Source organism: Balaenoptera acutorostrata, chromosome 19 (genome assembly GCF_949987535.1).
Source record: "Balaenoptera acutorostrata chromosome 19, mBalAcu1.1, whole genome shotgun sequence".
Taxonomy (NCBI): Eukaryota; Metazoa; Chordata; class Mammalia; order Artiodactyla; family Balaenopteridae; genus Balaenoptera; species Balaenoptera acutorostrata.
This window is the reverse complement of record NC_080082.1, coordinates 62816175-62836246: the sequence shown is the minus strand read 5'-3', so window position 1 is coordinate 62836246 and position 20072 is coordinate 62816175. Positions and strand designations below refer to the sequence as shown.

Below are 20072 nucleotides of genomic sequence, written 5' to 3'. Positions count from 1 at the left end.
TCTCGCCGCAAGGAAATATACCGCATGCCTCAATGAAGATCCCGCCTGCTGCGACTAAGACCCGACACAATAAAAAATCAATAAATAAAATAAAATAAGAAGTAATAAATTAAAAAATAATAAGCTTATCAAACATTCAGGCCGTTTTCAATCCCTCAGTGTAGTAGGTGAGATCACAGATCTCAGAGACCACTTTGAGCCTCCATCCCTCACCTGTAAAACGTGTGTGTGCACGCACTGGCTCAGTGTGTGTGATAATTCCTACCTACAGGGCTGCTGGGAACATCTCCTGAGATCATGGATGGGAGGAAAGTGTGTGGCTCATAGTAGGTGCAATAAATAGTAGCCGTTATCTCTTCACAGAGTGACCAGGCATTAGGAGAAGCCACTGCTCCCTGGTACAAAAGGGAGGAAGCTCAAGTTTTGGAACCAGCTGAACCTAGTCCCAACTCACAGCTCTGCCAAGTTCCACCTGTGTGACCCTGGGTGAGTCATTTCACCTCTATGGACCTAGCTGCAAAATGAGTCCAATAAACTCAACATGCAGGCTTGGGGAGAAAATTAAATGAAGCAGGTACTTCCCTGGCGGTCCGGTGGTTAGGACTCCGCCCTTCCACTTCAGGGGGCACAGGTTCGATCCCTAGTTGGGGAACTAAGATCCTGCATGCCTGCGCAGCGTAGCCAAGAAAAAAAATTGTTTTTTTAAATAAATAAATGAAGGAAGGTGAGTAATAGTAACTGTTCTCTAAGTGGTCATTGTGATACCAAGAGTTAATTTTTATTGATCCAGACCTGTGTCATTTGCTGTCCTACACGCTTTACATGGACTGAATTATAAAGTGAGGCTGTTAATTACAATGATTAAGCAATTTAACAAACAACCATCTAACCTTATTTTGTACAACTCTAGCCACCGCCTCTCCCCCACCCCGCCAGGTTGGAGACCTGGACCCGCCCTCTGTATCCAATGCCCTCCCCCTGGGCAGGCAGAGACGTGTTTGAAATAAAGTTTATTGAAGTTTCTGTCGGTATTTACATATGATACACGGTAAATAACAGAGCCAGGCCCCCCACCCCACCCCTTCCCCACCCCCAAAGTCCCCCTCCCCCCAGCCTCGTTAAAAATCGCTGCGTAAAGACAGGTTAACTGCTGCGGTCCCCCCTCCCCCCTCCCACCTAAGATGCAAACTAAAAGCCCCCGTCCCTCCCCTGCCCCCCTCCCCCCACCCAGGGGGCCTTTCTAGTTCCGTGTACAACACTGTGCTACCTCGCCCCTCCTCCCCTAATAAGGGGGTGGGTGAGTTTCTGGTGACCCCCCATCTGTCCAAGGGGGCGGACGGACCCTTGAAAGAGGCCAGAGTTGGGGGTCTGAGATGGGAAGGGGGACTTCAATGAGGGGGAGGGCCAGAAAATGGAAGACTTCGAGGTTTGGGGGGTGTCGACCCCCGCTACTGCCTCTCCCTCCCCCGACGGGGCCTCGAGGGGGAAGAGGCGGGCACAGGCGTGGAAACGGCGTGGAGGAATTCCCTCCACCCTAGGGTCTCCATTCTTGTCGCGTGGTATGTGGGGCTGGATGCACCGACGGGCTTTGGATGAGCGGGTGAAGAGGAGGCCGGGAGACAGAGGAAGGAAAAGAAGCCAAGGTCAGCTGAGAGAGCAAGAAAAGCCGTTAGAGAGAGCCCTCGAAAAGGCAGGTAACCTTCAGAAGGCCGAGAAGCGTCCAGCAGGTGAGAAAGAATGGGGTCTCCCGTGGGTGGGGGAGTGGGGGAGGGGACACCATACCTTTGGCCTCCAGCCCCACCCCGGCCGCACTACACCCGAGGACCACTAAAGTCCGGAGGTGAGACTGGGCCGGGAAAGAGAGAAGTCGGGGCAGAGAGCAGAAGAGGATGCTTGGCATTTCTGGCGGCAGCTGGAACCTACTCTCCTGCCCAGAACCTCTGCAGCGAGGCGCAAGGCTGTGGGATGGTTCGCGGAGGTGGGCGCGCTCGGCCGCTCGGCCTGAGAAGCGGAGGAACCTGGGAGGCGGTACTAGGCCTGGAGGGGAGTGGCCTAAGGAAAGGGGGCGGGTCATCTAGAAGGAGGCGTCATCTGGAAGTGGAAGGGACCAATGAAGTGGAGCGGTCAGGAAAGAGGGCGGGGTTATGGCGACGGGGCGGGGACACTGGGAAGAGGGCGGGGCTAACGCGTGCGCAGCGTCCTCCGGGTTGGGACGAGGAGTCCCGAGGACTTGAGAGGGAGCTGCGTTGTGGGGAGACCCGTGAGGAGTAGGAGGAAGAGGAGGAGGAGGAAGAGGAGGAAGAGGGGCTCCCCGGGGGCGGGGCCTCAGCAGGGCGAGGTGGAGATGTGCAGGTGGTCCGGGTACTTGATGGCTGGAGGGTAGTTCTGCGTCATCTGGATGGATACGTCGCTAGAGATGTCGGAGGGGCTGCGGCCGCGGCGCCACGCCTCGGGCTGCAGAAACTGGCCCGAGTAGTCGGAGCAGTCGCTGAGACGAGGGCGGTAGAAGGCCGGGTGCGGACGGTACATCTCCTCCTCCGCGTAGCGCTTGGTGAACAGGTACACGGACATCACGCCAGCTCCCTGTGGCAAGGCAGGGTCAGAGTCGCAGAGGCTGGCCCCGGGCTCACTCTGACCCCGAAACTCGAGACCCCCAGTCCCTCCTCTCCCAGGACCCAAGATTCCAGGCCCCCAGCTTCCTCCTTTCCCAGAACCCAGGAATTAGAGCCCCAATCTCCTCCTCCCCAGGATCCCAGGAGTTGGAGCTCCCAGACCCTCCGCCTCCGGGACCCAGGGGTGAGGACCTCAGCCACCACCTCCTTTTAATTCAGAGTCTACACCCACAGCCTCCTCTTCCTCCTGCCCAGGAATCATGCCCTGCCCCCCCAACCCCCCCCCCCCATTCAAAACTCTAGAGTCTGGGCCCCACAGACATCACCTCTTTGAGTAGGAAGGAGGAAGCTGCGAAGGCAAAAGACCACCCGTAGCGATAGTGGAAATACTGCTCGGAGCTGCTGGGCCTGTTCATGACCTCGTCGTTGATGCTGGAAATGTAAAGAACCAAGCCCACCACCAAGGAGAGGCCTGGGGGAGCAGAGGGGTGCCCTTGGTCCATTAGCAGTGGACCCCTTTTCCCAGCCCCAGGCCCCCTGCATCTCACTGCCATCCTCTCCCCTCTCCCCCCTGCTCTACCCTGGACTAAATTCCATCCTTTGAAGTTCCTTGTGTGCTGGGCCTCGGCTGGGTGCAGGGAGCCCAGAGATAAATCAAAAGCCTCCTCCCCCCTCCCACCCCCATCCCTCATCTGCCATCCAGGAGCTCACAGTGCAATTGGGGCAGGCAAACATGAACACTGATCAACAGTCACATCCGTGGTGACACGTACTGTAAAGAAAACAGTAGCACAGAGCTCTGTGGGTCCAGAAGAGGCACCAAACCCACCTGGGGCAAGGGTGAAGGGAGTCAAGGAAAGCTTCCTGGAAGCATGACTTTGTCCAAGTCCTAAAGGATGAGGCCCAGGGAAGAATTAGGGTTTACCATTCTACCACTCCAGCCAGGGCAGAGGGAACAGCATGGGCAAAGAGTTGGAGGGGGAACAATGAACTGATCCATCCATGTAGCTAAATCATGGACCACAGCCACAAGAAATGAGGCCAGAGAAGGGGGCAGGGGCATTGCCATGATGAGGCTCGAATGCCAGGCTGAGGAGCTTGGCATCAATGCCAAGGGCGCTAGGGAGCCATGGATGGTCTGAAGCAGAGGAAGGACAAGGCCAGATCGAAGTGTTAGAAGATCCTTTTGGGGCTGATTGGTTCTGGGAAGAGACTGGAAGGGAGAAACTGGATATCGTGATATTCCAGGGGGAGGAGGAAGCTGTATAGATCATAATAGCAACAACAACAACACCAATAGCAATAATAATAATAGCAACCGCTTATATAGGTCTTGCTCTGAGCTAGGCACCATTCTCAGTGTTCTATATGCACTAACTCATTCAAACCTCACAACACTTTCAAATTGGTACCATTTTTATCTCCATTTACAGCTGAGGAAATAGAGGCACCTGGAGAAGGTGGAGAGGAGAGGTCTGATTTGAAAAATTTTAAGAGGCAACTATCACTTCTTCAAGATGAACTTTCTTTTAAACAGTAGCCATGCAGAGCGATAGCCATACATAGGGTGGCTTAAAGAGGCTATAAAATCCCTCCCCCCAGATTAATCCAAGTAATCCTCATCAGCATCTTCCCCTAGAATCCTACAAATAAACACCTGTGTGCCCATCACACCCAGAAATCCAAGTAATCCTCATCAGCATCTTCCCCTAGAATCCTACAAATAAACACCTGTGTGCCCATCGCACCCAGAAATCCAAGTAATCCTCATCAGCATCTTCCCCTAGAATCCTACAAATAAACACCTGTGTGCCCATCGCACCCAGAATGAATCTAAATTCCTTCCACTGCCTACAAAAGAGGTTAGCAAACAATGACTGCCCAGGGCTAAATCCAGCCCACCTCCTGTTTTTGTATGGCCTACTAGCTAAGAATGGCTTTTATATAATTAAATGGTTGAAAAAATCAAAAGAAGACTATTTTGTGGCACGTAAAAAGTATATGAATTTCATTTGGCAGTTCCTCAAAGTGTTAAAGATAGAATTACCATATGACCCAGCGATTCCACTCCTAGGTATTTACCCAAGGGAACTGGAAACATATGCTCACACAAAAACTTGTGCATGAATGTTTGCAGCAGCATTATTCGTAATAGCCAAAAAGTGGAAACAACCCAAATGTCTATCAACTGAATGGATAAACAAAATGTGGTATAGCCATATAAAGGAATACTATTCAGCCAAAGAAAGGAATGAAGTACGCATTTATACTACCACATGGATGAACCTAGAAAAATGTGCTAAGTGAAAGAAGCTAGATGCATAAGACCACATATTGTATGGTTCCATTTATATGAAATGTCCAAAACAGGCAAATCCATAGAGATAGAAAGTGGATTAGTGAGTGGTTGCCGGGGAGTGGGGTGGAGGGGGGATTACGATTAGCTGTTAAAGGGAGTGAGGTTTCTTTTTGGGGTGACGAAAATGTGGTAAAATTAGGTAATGGAGATGGTTGCACAACCTTGTGAATATACTAAAACTGCTGAATATATGAACTTTATGTTATGTGAACTATAATATCTCAATTTAAAAAGCATATGAATTTATAATTCCAGGGTCCATAAGTAAACTTTTGTTGGGACACAGACACGCCCATTTGTTTACATTTAGCCTATGGCCGTACCGGCAAAACTGAGTAGTTGCGGCAGAGACTGTATGGCCAGTAAAGCTGAAAATATTTTTTATCTGGCATTTTACAGAAACATGTTCCTGACCCCTGGCCTGCAATGCCTACAAAGTCACCTGCCAAACTCATCTCCAGCCATTTCTCCTTGCACCTGCTACTTAGATGGCACTCTTGCTTGAACACAAGCTCATTTCTGCCTCAGGGCCTTTGCTCTCCCTGTTCCCTTGAACTGGAATGCTCTTCCCCCAGATTTCCATGTCTCTCTCTGTCACTTCATTTATTATTATTATTATTATTATTATTATTATTATTATTATTTTGGCCACGTAGCATGTGGGATCTTAGTTCCTCGACTAGGGATAGAACTTGCACCCCCTGCAGTGGAAGCACGGCATCCTAACCCCTGGTATCTGTCACTTCATTTAGATCTCTTATTCCTTGTCACCTCTTTAGAAAGGACGTCTATGATCTCCTTGTTTTAAAAAATTGCCCCTTCACTCAGAATTAGAGAAATGCAGGTGAAAACGATGAGGACATAGCATTTCTCATCCATCAGATCGTCAAAAGTTAAAAAGCTTCACAACATACTCTTTGTGAGGCAGGGAAATGGAAGCTCTTATATATTGCTGGTGGGGATGCAAAATGAATGGTGCAACCTCTATGGAGGGGAGTTTGGCCATGTCTAACAATACCACACATATATTTATCCTTCAACCCAGCAATCCCACGTCTAGAAATTGACCCTGAAGATACCTGTCCAACAATATGAAAGCACATATGTACAAGTTAATTCACTGCAGCATTATTCATAATTGCAAAATATTAAAAATGACCTAGATGCCCTTACATAGAGGATTAATGGAATAAACTATAAAACATCCCATAACAGAGTACTGTGCCACTATGAAAGGACAATGAGGAAGATCTCTAGGAACAGATACGGAGTTCAGTGATAGTTCCAGACCATATCACTAATTTTTTAAAAAGAGTATACAGAATGCTAGCTTTTCAGCCCAAAAAAGGTACATAAAATACATATATGCATCTGCTTATTTTTACAAAAAGAGACATAGGAGGGGAAACAAACATGAAGTTGATTACTTTAGGTAGGTGAGAACAGAAGGAAGAGATGGGAAGGAAGTGGCACTCCTCTGAGTATATATTTTTGCATAATTTTGACCTTTGGAACTATGCTAATATTTTATATGTTCAAAAGATAAAATCAACAAGGATCTGGGGCTTCCCTGGTGGTGCAGTGGTTAAGAATCTGCCTGCCAATGCAGGGGACACGGGTTCGAGCCCTGGTCCGGGAAGATCCCACATGCTGCAGAGCAACTAAGCCCGTGCGCCACAAATACTGAGCCTGCGTGCCTAGAGCCTGTGCTCCGCAACAGGAGAAGCCACCACAATGAGAAGCCTGTGCATCGCAACAAAGAGTAGCCCCCACTTGCTGCAACTAGAGAAAGCCTACGCGCAGCAACGAAGACCCAACGCAGCCAAGAATAAAATAAATAAATTGATTAAAAAAAAAAAAACAAGGATGGGGAAAACAACTAAAATTGAATACAAACAAAAATAAATTAAGCTAATTTATATCAGATGAATAATACAACCACTGGAGGGGGGAAAGTAGTAATCCAAGTAAATTTTGGGCAAAGTACTTTGAATATATATCTCAGTTTAAAGACAAAAAGGTCTGTGAAGAAATCTTGAACCGTATTTAGTAGATTTTTATTGGGAGTGGTGTAGGGGTAGCAGTACTTAAGTTATTCTGTGTGAATAGTAGGGCTGAGCAAACGTGCAAATATACTGATGTTTTGGAGAGGTGGAGATCTCATTCTGAAAGAAGGAAGATACAAATCAGAACGGGGTAAGTCAAGAAAGACCCTTGCGGTGTCAGTACAAACTCCTGTTTTACAAATATATGTAATTTCCCAGCTCGTATCCTGAAATATCCTAGGAGCAGTGACACCCCAGCAGCAATAAGCACACCTAGCACCCAGATTTTGGTCTCTACTATCACCCCCACTACATCAGGAGCTAGGAAGAAACAGCTCATTTGAAGCCTGAGGCAGGGGCAGTAAAAGTGTACTGGTACCACAAAATAAGGACGTACTCAAAAAAAAAATGTTGGAGACATGTCAAAAAAGGACACAGGAACTCATTTGAAGGAGGTTCCTGAGAGCCCAACTGGGGACACTCTGAACATCAAAATGAATACTAAAAGTAATGGCATACAATACACTGAATTTTTTAAAAGTGTGAATCCATACTGATATATTCTTTAAGGAAATAAATAATAAAAGAAAAGAGAAAATTTGGGAATTCCTTGGCAGTCCAGTGGTTAAGACTCCACACTTTCACTGCTGAGGGGCCGGGTTCAATCCCTGGTCCGGGACCTAGAATCCCACAAGCCACGTGGCCAGAAAAAAAAAAAAAATTCTTCTTTTCGGTGACATCCATGTAGATAGAACAACAGAGTTAAGAAAACACCATTTTGCAACCCTTGTAGTAATATTAGGATTTAAGCAAGCGTCATCGACAGCGGACATTAAATCACTGTATGACAGAATCTCCTCATGGAATATCTATTAATTACGAAGAGATTTTTGAAAACTTCCTTTATCATAAAGGAACTTGACAGATACCATCTGAACCAAGAAACCAAAGCTAACATCACCAATAATGGGGCAAACGGACACCCCAACCTCCTGATGTGATCGTGAGACTACTTCGTTTATGTAGTGTCCCTGCTGGTAATTTGTGGATCCACTCCTGTGGAAACTGTGGGGTGTTCTACAGAACACTGGCTACAGTCTTCAAAAAAACATCAACACGAAAGATTTTTTTTTAAAGGTACAGGAACTATATAAAAGATGAAAGGAGGCGAAAGAGACACAGCAAGGAAATACAGAACTGGATCCTGAATCAGGGGAAAAACTGACTATAAAAGGCAGAGTGGAGACAATTGGTGAGATCTGAATATGAACTGCGTATCAGCTGTAATACTGTATAAGTGTTAAACTTCCTGAATTTGATGATTGTACTGTGGTTAGGAAAGAAAATGCACTTGTGCTTAGGACATAATTGCTGACGTATTTAAGAGTGAAGTGTTTGCAATTTATGTTCAGGTGGTTATATATAATATAATATAATATAATATAAATTATATAATATATACATATATAGATATATACACATAAGATACACAGAAATACAAATGTAGAAAATGTTATAAATTGGTCCCAGTGAAGAATATATGAGAGTTCCTTGTATAATTCTTGCAACTTTTCTGTATGTTTAAAATTCTTCCAAAGCAACACATTTTGAATAAAATGGACATCCCCAAACAGGACTTTTTCCCCAAAGTGCCAAAATGTTACCCTGCAAATGACTTATTCATTGTAAAGAGAAAAATGTACCTTTTCAATGGAGAGCTCTAACGATCACCCCCTTTACTAAGGGTTCAAACTTTGCTCCACTCCTGGTAGGAACAACTTGACATTATTTGCTACCGGAAGTGACGGGCTAGAGAGAACACAGCACCACCTCTAAATCTTGCCAAACATATTTAACCAGAATCTATTCAAGTCTCTACCCTGGACGTAACTTCCAGGCTACAGAAAATACAAAGAAAGAGGAACAAATCAAATGATGCCACAAGGAAACAATCAAATAAATGTGGGATGTGGGGTGTTCTACAAGACACCCTGTCCTGCAGATTTCAAGATGACAATGGTATGAGCCAAGCTGTAATACTTAAGCAAGTGACTGATCTTAACATCTCAAAAAGAGACACAACCAGATAGCATTAGGTCTCCTGATGCAATACAGTAGGACATAATAGCACCACCTATCTATGAAGTATTTTATCACCTCCCCCCCCCAAAAAAAAATCAAACCTGGATCTGATCTACAGTTTTACAGGACAACACAGGATGGTTGAGCATATTAAATCACAAAAACACAATTAGAAAGATCTAGAGTGTGGCAATTCTATGAGACAAATGACTACATTTCTTCAACAAATGAATGGCAAGGAAAAAAACAGAAGGAGAAGGACTGTTATAGATTAAAAGAGGCTTCAGAGATCTATCAACTAAATGCACAAGTGGAATTTGGATCCTGGTCTGCAAGAAACTAATGGTAAAAAAAAAAAGGCATTTATGAGACAAGTGGGGAAGTTGAACACTAACTAGATATTAATTTATATTAAGCAGCTATTCTTAATTGTTTGGGCATGACAGTGGCACTGTGGCTAGTTAAATAACAAAGTACTAATTTCTCAGAGATATACTGAAATATTTGTGGATAAAACGATTTAATGTTTGAGACCAACTTTAAAATCATGTAGTGAAGTACAGAAGGGAGGTATGGCAGTATGACTAAAAAAAGATTCACCATATGTTGATAATTGTTGAAACCGAGTGAAGGGTACATGGCAAATTATACTATCCTTTGTATATTTTTATAATGAAATATATTTTAAAAGTCAGTGTTGTAAAAAAATGTAGTATGGGAACTATTCTAGACTAAAAGAGAATTAACTAAATGCTATGCATAAACAGACTGAATCCTGGTTCTGGGGGAAAAGCTATAAAAGGCATTCTTAGAACAACTGGGACAGTTTGAAAATGTAATGAATTATATTATGGAATTATTGTAAAATTCCTAGACTTGATAATGGTATTGTAGTTATGTAGAAAATGTCATTACTCTTAAGAGATGCATATTAAAATGTTTAGAGGTGAACAATCATGATGCCTGCAACTTACTTTCAAACGGTAAAGCCAGAAACAAACAAACAAAAACCAAACTGTGTGTAAAGAGAGAGACAGAATATAGCAAAACTTTAGCAAAATGCAAGTATCTATGTGGATCTAGGTGGAAGAAGTACCAGTGTTCACCGTACTATTCTATAGATTTCAAAGTTTTCATTAAAAATTTGGAGTGATTGAGGTAAGATTAAATAATGACGTTCCCATCAATCTCCTTCCCCTTAACTGTTTTATTTATCTTTGTTGCACTTATCACTACCTAACATTATATTTTCTATCTATTTGTAGTTTTTTAGTCATGAATCTCCTCCACTTCCTCGAGGATGTTTGAAACTAGTCTACCTTGTTTCCTACTGCATTCCTAGCATCTGGTGCAAGATCCAGCACATAATACTAGTTGAATGGATGAATATACTTGCCATGCAACTGGAACTTCTAGCTCATTAGCTGCTTTTCCCTTTTAAATCCACTCTAAATCCCCATTCCTCTGTCTCCTTTAAGAATTAGCCTTTGTTGAACTTCCATAGCACTTTCAACTTCTGGTATTGCATAATTTTGATGTTCAAGAAGAGGGGGCCCATGAAGTGTTACATGGTGAAGGCATCTGCTATAGGTCTTGAAAGATGAACAGGTTTATAGGAAATGAATACCTAGGGAATTTCCTAGCGGTCCAATGGTTAGGACCAGGTGCTTTCACTGCCAGGGGCCCGGGCTCAATCCCTAGTCGGGGAATTAAGAGCCCACAAGCCATGCGGCATGGCCAAAAATAAAATAAAATAAAGGCAATGCGTGACTCTAAACGAGATCCTTAAAAAAAAAAAAAAAAAAGGAAAGAAACAATACCTAAATAAGTCCAGAAACCACACTGGCTAGAGTACCCTAGTCAAATGCAGGGGAATCCTCTTGATTCCCAGTCCCCCATCCAAGAAGGATGGTCCATCATCAAGTAATGTCTATTTTACTTCCTAAATCTCTCAAAATCTAAACCCATTTTTGCATCCCCAAGTCCAGCTAAGGCTTATTCCCTAAGCCTGTCCCACTGCCTACAAATCTGTATCCTCCTGTTTTAGATACTGGTTCTTTCTAAAACCCATACCTGCTAACCACTCCTGCCTCACCTCAAGTCCCATGTTTCACATTTCAGTTGTAAATAACAAACATTCTCCATACAGAGAGTCAGGAGCAGGGTTGATGAGAAGGAAACAAATATTTCCAAAGAGAAAGAGCTTTTTGTTGTTGTTTTTCACCCTTGTTGTTGTTTTTAGTAATTGAAAGTTATCTAAAAACAATGTCAAAAGGTAAGTTATTCTTGTCATTCTTTCTCCTTCCTGGTCATTTTACAGTGGCTCTGGTTCTCTAAAAAATAACGTTCTTTTCCCTTTTTTCTCCTTCTCTCTTTTTCTCTCTCCCTTCCCCCTTCCCTGCTCTGTAATCCAACTCTCTCCCTCCCCCCTCCACTACATCTGCTTCAGAATACTTAGAGCACAGTAGGCAAGAATCACCTACATTCCAAGCTGCATAGGAACAACCTGGCTTTAGAACAAAGAGTTTCAGGACCACGGAGAGCTACACAGCTGGCTACCTCTGTCTTAGCTGCTTTCTAGGGTCTTAATACATGCTGTGAATTCCATCTCTGTACAGGGCACTTTTCTCTCTTCACTTGAAAAACTTCCCCTCGCCCTTTCTGCATCATCAATTTAGATGTCACCTGCTCTTGAAGTTGTGGTCGTTCCCACCCTTCCCACCACCTTATTGTGTCAGCTTAATGCATCTGCACTTTTCCCAGAATGCCCTGAGCTGTCTTTACCATGCATCCCTTCTACAAATATTTCATTGTGGACTTTGTGCCAGCAACTCATCTAGGCTCTGAAGATACAAGCAAGAGCATGTCCCTGCCTTTTGGAGTTTACATTCCAGTAGAAGGAGAAAGAAAATGAATAAGATGACAATAGCAATAAGTGCTATGAAACAAATATAAAATAGGGAATGTGATGGATAGTATAGTGGGGGCAAAGCAACGTGGGGTACCATTGTCAGAGAAAGAAACTCTGAAGAGGGAAAGTTGGAGTCTTTGAGAATTAGGGGGAAGAGACTTCCAAACATGGAGGGCTCATGAGTGTAAAAGTGAGGTTGAGATGATCATTTTTGAGGAATAGACTGAGGCCAGTGCAGCTGAAGTTACAAGCAATGGAGAGAGGGTTAGTGAGTTAGGTAATGAGGCCAGAGGTCTGAACAGTAGCCAAATCATGGAAGACCTTGTAAGCCAGCACGAGGAGTTGGGATGTATTCTAAGCGCAATGGAAATCCATTAAAGGGATTTAAGTGTTGTGTGACAAGCACTGATGCACATGTAGCTGGGAGCTGTTTTGTGTCTGACTGCCTGTAGACCGGCATGCATTCCAATATACATTAGGTGCAGACAAATACTGTTTGGTTCCACTTATACGAGGTACCTAGAATAGTCAAATTCATAGAGTCAGAAAGTACATTGGTTGATGCCAGGGGCCAGGCAGGGGTTGGGGAGGGGGAATGGAGAGTTATTGTTTAATGGGGACAGAGTTTCAGTTTAGGAAGGTGAAAAATTTGGGAGATGGATGATGGTGAGAGCTGCACAACAATGTGAATGTACTTAGTGCCACTGAACTGTACAATTAAATATGGTTAACATAGTATGTTTTATATTATGTGACTTTCACCACAATAAAAAAAAAAAAAAAGATTCAGTATGTCACCAGTGCCCAGCACAGGGCGTGGCATGTAAGATGTCTCTGTAAATGTTTGATGAGTGAATGAATGAATGAGCAGATGCATAGAGCATGATTGAAGGTCAGGGGTTAATATGAGCCATGCATGGGAAGCATGCCTCTTATGACCTGGAAAAAGAAAATCAATGTCACTCCAGCCTCCTCCCCTTCTCTCACCAACCATATGCAGTCAGTCATCTGGTTCTATTGATTCTTCTGTCAATATCCTTCTCTCTCAAAGCCATCCGGTCACCTTTATCCTTCCACACCCCCTCCCAGCTCAAACCTTATCTGCTATTGCCTGGACCACTGCATAAGCCTCCTCCTCTGTTTGCCCATTTCCAGTCTCTTTCCTTCTAGTGCATTCCAAACACAAGTCCCTGAGGGATCTTTAACGTCCAGGTGTGACCCTATCCCTTTCCTGCCCCAGCCCTCTCACCACTTTCTCCAAAATTGAATGCCAACTTCACCATTTACCCGACCTCAGGCAACTCCTGTCTCTTTCTAAGTCTCAGTTTCCTCATTGGGAGCATGAGGTGGTTGGACTAGATCATTCCATTCCAAGATCTAAGATGTTTTTGGTACTATTTCCATTCTTCCCCCCCACCCCTTTTTTTTTGGCCCCCATCATGCAGCATGCAGGATCTTGCTTCCCAGACCAGGGATCGAACCCGTGCCCCTTGCAGCGGAAGTGCAGAGTCTTAACCACTGACCACCAGGGAAGTCCCCCTTTCCTTTTAACCTCCTTTGTCTTTATGATTTTTAACTGTGGTGGGGCAGCAGAGCGCCAGGGTGAAAGTCTGGGTTGGAATCCTGCTTCCACTATGGAGCAACTTAACTTCTGAGTGCTTCTGTTTCCTCAAGTGGAAAATGGGAATAATAATAGCATCTGCCTTATGAGGGGAAGAAAAAGAAATAACTTAATTTGCACAAAGCACTTAGAACTTCCCCAAACCATGGCACTCAATAAAGTGTTTATTATAACTGTTGTTGTTGCTACTACTGCTATTTATGAATGTATGTGTGTACGTATTTATTTAAAATTACCACGTGTTGAATACTTACTGCTATAGACCAGGCACTGGGTTGGCCCTTCACATCCGTGATCTAGACCAGGGGTCAGAAAACTACTATTTGTCCTGCTGCCTGTCTTTGTATGGTTTGCGAGCTAAGTGTGGTTTTTACACTTTTTTAATGGTGGGGGAAAAAAACAAAAGAAGAATAATATTTCATAACCCATAAAAATTACACTGAATTCAAATTTCAGGGTCCATAAATAGGATGATTGGAACACAGCCAGGCCCACTGCTTCCCCTCTGGTTGCTTTGGCACTCCAACCCTATGACTCACAAAGCCTGAAATATTTATTATTTGGCCCTAAGCAAGAAGTTTGCTGACCCCTGAACAAGACTGGTCCTCTCAACAGCTCCAGAAAGGAAGGCTGTAACTCACACACTGAGTAAGTGGTAGGATTTTAACCCAGGTCTTTCTAGGTTCACAGGAGCACGTGCCTTCAGCCACTACACCCTACAACCTTTAAAGCACACAGCTGGATACCTTGGGTGGGGTGCATAGGTCATAGTCTATGAAATGAAGTTCATGAAGTGAAGGTTCAATCCCCCCCATTACTCTATTATTACATCAGAGGCCTGACTTCCAGCCCTGATGGCACCATTGATCCTCAGCTTGACCTTGGGAAGTCAGGTCCTGATGCACTGGTCCTGATGCAAATCAGGTCTGTGAGCATGGCTTTTGGGAAGAGAATATCCTCGGTTCTAATGCCAGCGCTGCATTTACCAGCTATGTCACCTCTTTTGTTTCAACTTCTGTGAACCACGAACAACGGGATTTTCCTTCTAATGTTTCAGGTGGGTTGAATAAACGTTCCCATGCTCCTTACCCTTGCCCCACTTTCTGTCTCTCTAGGCCACTATTTTTCCATCTGACACTCTGGGATGGAGATATTCTACGTGTCTTATTTTAGCTCTGTGTCTAGCTCTACATGCTGTGATTCAAATTTGCACAGAGGTTGCACCCTGGTTTCCCTGGGAAAAGGTCTCGTCAGGTTAGGTTGGAAACATGGGGGAGGTTTAGCCTGGAGAAAGCTGGGTGAGGAACAGGGAGGAGACTGGGGGAGAGGATATTTGAAGATCTATCTTCAATTATTTGCAGAGCCAACTCAAAAGAGGCAGCCGAATGTGGGCCCAAAGGGACAGAATGGAAACGAGACATACAGTGGGGTTTGTTCATAAAATATCAACTGAATTAAAAGGGCCCGAATGGAGTTTAATTAAATCATGTTGAATTAATTCGAATTGAACTGAAGAAATGAGTCAGAATAGATTGGGGTTAGTTGGGCCAGACTGATGGAGTTAAGTGTGTCAGAGCTGAGGTGATCTGGGCTGACCTGAGCTGAGTTGGACCTAATTGGACTGGATTGAGCTGAAATTTGGAGGAGGGTAACACTTCAGAAACAGCTCTACTCTCTCTACTGAGCTCTGCTCTGGAGCTCAGGACACTTGGGTCCCTGGGGAGCCAGCATTACGCTGGTATCTTAGGCAACTCCCTGCACAATTTCAGGCCTCGGTATCCCCATGTTATCAAATGAGTGCTAATAATAACTCCCGGGCAGAGATGTTATGAGAAGGTTATGAGATCACTCATGCAAAAGAACCCTGAATCTCAAAAGAAACAAGAACTATAAACAAACGTTGAACTCTAGCTAATGACACGCATGGTGAAGAATTTAGGGCAAAGTGTACTGATGCCTGCAACTCACTTGGAAATGCATTTTAAAATGATAATAAGACTGATGGATGGGTAGAGAGACAGATGGACAGATACAGGATAAAGCAAGTCCTGTGGTATGGTAATGGTCGACTGTAAGTGGTGGGCACAGGGTTCTTTCGACTTTTCTGGTTGAAAAATGTTCAAGTAAAATGACGCACAGAACATAAAGAGCCTTGTAATCTGTTAATTGCTAAAATATCAGCAGTGGTTAAAAATACAGCCTCCGGAGGCGAAGTGCGTGAGTTTGAATCCCATCTCTGCCTCTCACTGGTTGTATGGCCCTGAGCAAATGACTTCATTTCTCTGAGTGTTTGTTTCCATATCTGTAAAATGGGGCTATTAATAGCATTTACCTCACAGGGTTGTTGTATCAGAACAGAGCCTGGCACCTGATTAGCACCCAACAGGCATTCGCTGTGATTTGGCGGCTAGTTCCATTTCACAGAGAAGGAAAGTGGGGCTCAGAGAGGTTCTGCAACTCCTCCAGGATTACACAGCAAGGAAGTGGCTTTCCTATTGGAAGACGAACCCCAGGTTCCTGGAACCTAAAATAGTCCCGCGGCCTGTAAGTCTTTTCCTTGGGCTTACCCGATAGGATGAAGAAGATGCCAGAAACGAAGGCCAGAATGGTTCTCTGTGGGCGGATGTGACCAATGTTGCTGATGACGAAGGCGGTGAACACGAGGAAGAGACTGACCATGGGGAAGGGGGTGGCTGTGCGCACTGTCTCTGGGGGAGGGGTAAGAAGAAAGACAGGGGTGAGGGGGGGACTCTCCAGGAGGACACCTCCCCATTCTCCTGACCTCTCCACTTCCACCCCCCACCTCCCCGCCCCGCCCCCACTCTTTTATGTGGCTCCTCCCCTTTCTGAAACTTCCACTGCTGGCCCCACCCCTTCACACAGGCCACACCTCCTTTGGTTTGACCCCACCCCTTACTTATTGACTCCACCCACTTCCCAGGCCCCACCCCTTCAACCTGGCCCCTCCTCCTTACCCAACCACTCTGCCTGCTTTCAAGTCTCCACTCCTTCCCTCCCACCCCACCCCTTCTCTGGTCCTACCCTTTCTCCCAGGACCCGCCCTGTCACCCTGCCCCCTTGTTGCTTAACTCTCCCCACCCCCCTGCTTCCCCTCACTCAGAATATTCTCCGTGTTTTCCGTCACCAAGTTGATCTCCGGTTCAAGGAAGTATTCTGAGGCCACGCAGCGGCCCTTTTCCCGGCCTGAGGGGAAGATAAGGAGGCAGGGCTGGATGAGAGGCTCCTGAGCTCTGGAGAAGCAGTCAGGGCCAGGACGCACAGCAGAGAGACCCCAGGATGGCAATGTGAGGCTTAATCCAAGGGTCATGGTCTGTACTACTCTTAGGGGGTCGCAGAAGGGGGTGGGCAGGAGTCCGAGAGCTCCTATTGCAAGCTGCCTTAGAGTCCCTTGGATGGAGGACAGGGCTGGAAGACTGAGTCCCAAGTGAGGAGGGGCTATGGGCCAGGACTCCTGGATCCCTAAAGAGGCAAGGTCTGGGGGGTGAGGTGGGACAGGATTCCTAGAAGGAGTGGTCTCTGTCGTAGCTGGGAGGCATAGTTTTTTTTTTTTTTTATTCTTCCCATTCAGCTCTGGAACTGTCCAGGAGACAAGTTCTGAACTTAGACTACTGCTTCTAAGGGACCAGGGGCTCCAGGTTACAGGGATTAGGGACCTGGAGATTGTGTGAGCATTAGGGTTCTTAGATCCAGGGAATAAAGGGCTAGAAACTGAATCTCCAGGTAGAAACTTGACTCTCCAGGAGAGAAACAGGATTGATTTCTGGATTTCTGGCACCCATGGGATGGAACTATGGATAAAGACTCTCGGATCCCAAGCAAGGCAGGGACAGTTGACTGGTGGGCAGGTGAGGGCTGTACCTGCGAAGAAGCAGACGCGCCATAGGCCGGCATGCAGCGCCATCTTGACCTCCGTGGTCTGGTTCTGTGGCAACACCGTTCCCTCTTCCATGTACAGCCAGTAGTCCGTGCTGACCGCGATGCCCACCAGCAGCAGGCCACACGCACCGAACACGCTGCTCAGCAGGGTCAGGGCACGGCTACTGCAGTGACTCATCCTCAGCGGCAGGGGGCGCCCTGCGGGGCCTGAGGGACGGGAAGCTGCAGTGAAGGGCTCTGACGGGACCACTAGAGTCCCCACACCCCAGGCAGCCACGTGGGACATCGGACCCAGGCCAGAAACCACAATCCCCAAACTGAACCCTCTCAAATCTGACCTCTGTGTCCTGACCTACGACTCCATCCCTGGATTTGAACCAGTAACTTGTCTAGAAACCCTAACCTAGGCCACCAATCCTGACTCCATGCCCAGACCTGACACCCCTGACCCCTTTCTTTTGGACTCTGTCTCTGAATAGCAACCAGAAATCCCCCAAGTGGGTCACTAGCCAAGGACCCTAACCCCATACCCTGGCCTTGACCTCAGACCTCCCATCGAAGTTTAAACCCTTGGACTCATATCTTGACCCTTAACATCCAATTCTAATACCAAGCAAGACCTTGACCTTCTAACTCTGATATGGTGTCTTGACCTCAATTTGGTATCCCAGTCTGAGATCTTGGACCACGACCCAGATCCAAGATTCCAGAACCTTAATTCCCCCCTGCCCCCATCCCAAATCCCCGCAGGCCCCTGAACCTGGAATGCTAGAACTCCACCCCATGTTGCTGGATCCCAGAATATTGGGGCCCAGAGACCTGGAGCCAGGATTTTGGCTAGAGACTCCAGAATGTCAAAACCATGATCTGGGAGTCCCCCATGTCAGCACCCTAATCAGAGCACTCCAGTCAAACAAGTGACCCTCCTTCAAACTAGGGATCAGTGCTCTGAACTCTAAAACCCAAATCAGGAAGCCCAGGATCCCCATTCCCCCCACCCCCATTACCAGATCCCCAAATTCCCTACCAGAGGCTCTGGACTCCAACTTCCCATACTAGGACTTCCAAATACAGACCCTCTTCAACATCCAACCTGGAACCCAGATCCCCCTAACACTGGACCCTCAAAACAGAGATCCTCAGTTCAAGGCTGTGGCCTCCAAAACTCCAATCAGAAATCTGGAGATTCCAACTAGGGAGCTCTTAATCCCTTACCCACCACACTCACCCTTTACCAAGAACATTTCCCTAAACCACACAGTCTCATGATTTGGGGGGCTCAAATTGGGATCCCCATCCTATCTCAACCAGACACCTCAACCTACATGAATACCACAATCTCCATCACCTTTTTAACTACGAAGGTTAAGACCCCTAATCAACACCCCCCCAACAATGCAGCCAAGACGTGAGACCCCACTCTCCTTAACCAGAATTCTTGTAGCCTTGAAACTTGACACCACCCCAATAAGAACCCTGGAGTTTGAGACAATCTTCATCCCTCCTGCCGCCCCCCCCCCCGCCCCATTGCAGCACCTCGTGCCCCCAGCCCACCCGCCCCGCCCCCAGCCTCCTGGAGGATTCAGGAATCCGAGACTGGCAGGGCTCCGACCAGCTTTTCCTCCCATCCCCCGTCCCACGGCTCCAGGGCTTGACTGCCAGCTGTCTGCTCCTATTCCAGTCCAATCACCTCGGAAACCAGCATCAAAAACTCTGTCGCCCTGACTGTCTTAGTCCCAGGTAGCTGACCTCAGCTCCCCCCATTGGCTCCTCGGACTCCCAGCTGGGACCTTGCCAACGTCACCCTTCTCACTTCCCCTCTGGAGGTCCCCTCCTTTCTTGCTCGATTCCTCCTCACTCTAAATGGCCCGCCCAGATCTCCTCATTCTCCTCCAGCCTCCAGCCCTTCCTCCTTTGGGACCCCCTCCCCCCTCCCCGCCCCCCAGGTCCGGAGCCTCCTTCTTATCCTTCTTTATCCCAGCCTTTCCTGGATATAGGCTTCTGGATCCCCGGGGTCCCATTCTCCAAGCCCCAAGTCCAAACTCCACCTCCCTTCAGTGTCTTGGGAGACGTACTCCCTCTTTCTGGGGACCCCTTCTCAGACTCACAGCCTGCCTTTACCGGGCCCGGGCCCTCCCCCCTCAGCCAGGACCGCCTCCCTCAAGGACCTGGCCTGCACCCTCCCCGGTGCCCACGGTCTCCAAGACTCGGACATTAAGAGTATAGTTGCCCCACTCTGGGACCCTCAGACCCCGTCCTCCCGGATTCCTTAGGCCCAAATGTCCCTCCATCCCCCATTGCCCCCGAACTCGGGCGTCCGACCGCCAGAATCTCAGCCCCCGGAGCCACTCAGGCCCCTTTTAGCCCCAAGCCCCGGCTCCCAGCCACCTCCAGAGGAACCCCCCGCGCCCACCTCCTTCCAGGACCCTCCCCTCGCGCTCACCTCGCTCAGGATTGGGCGGACGCTCCGGGCCGCGGGCCCCGCAGCCGCATGACCGGCCCCGCGGCTTCCCCCAGCCGCCGCTGCCGCCACCGGGGTCGCCGG

The 20072-nt window shown here is 47.0% G+C and overlaps 1 protein-coding gene across 1 annotated transcript; it reads right to left on the bottom strand.

Annotated features, from left to right (window-relative positions):
- Positions 1–1218: 1218 nt before the first annotated feature.
- On the bottom strand, positions 1219–20072 carry CACNG7 (calcium voltage-gated channel auxiliary subunit gamma 7). Its single transcript, XM_007181400.2, has 6 exons — positions 19971–20072; positions 17510–17734; positions 16748–16834; positions 16198–16338; positions 2939–3084; positions 1219–2583 (listed from the first exon to the last, which is right to left on the bottom strand). Exons 2-6 carry the CDS (start codon positions 17703–17705, stop codon positions 2326–2328), a joined length of 828 nt encoding a protein of 275 aa, XP_007181462.1. The 5' UTR covers positions 17706–17734; positions 19971–20072; the 3' UTR covers positions 1219–2325.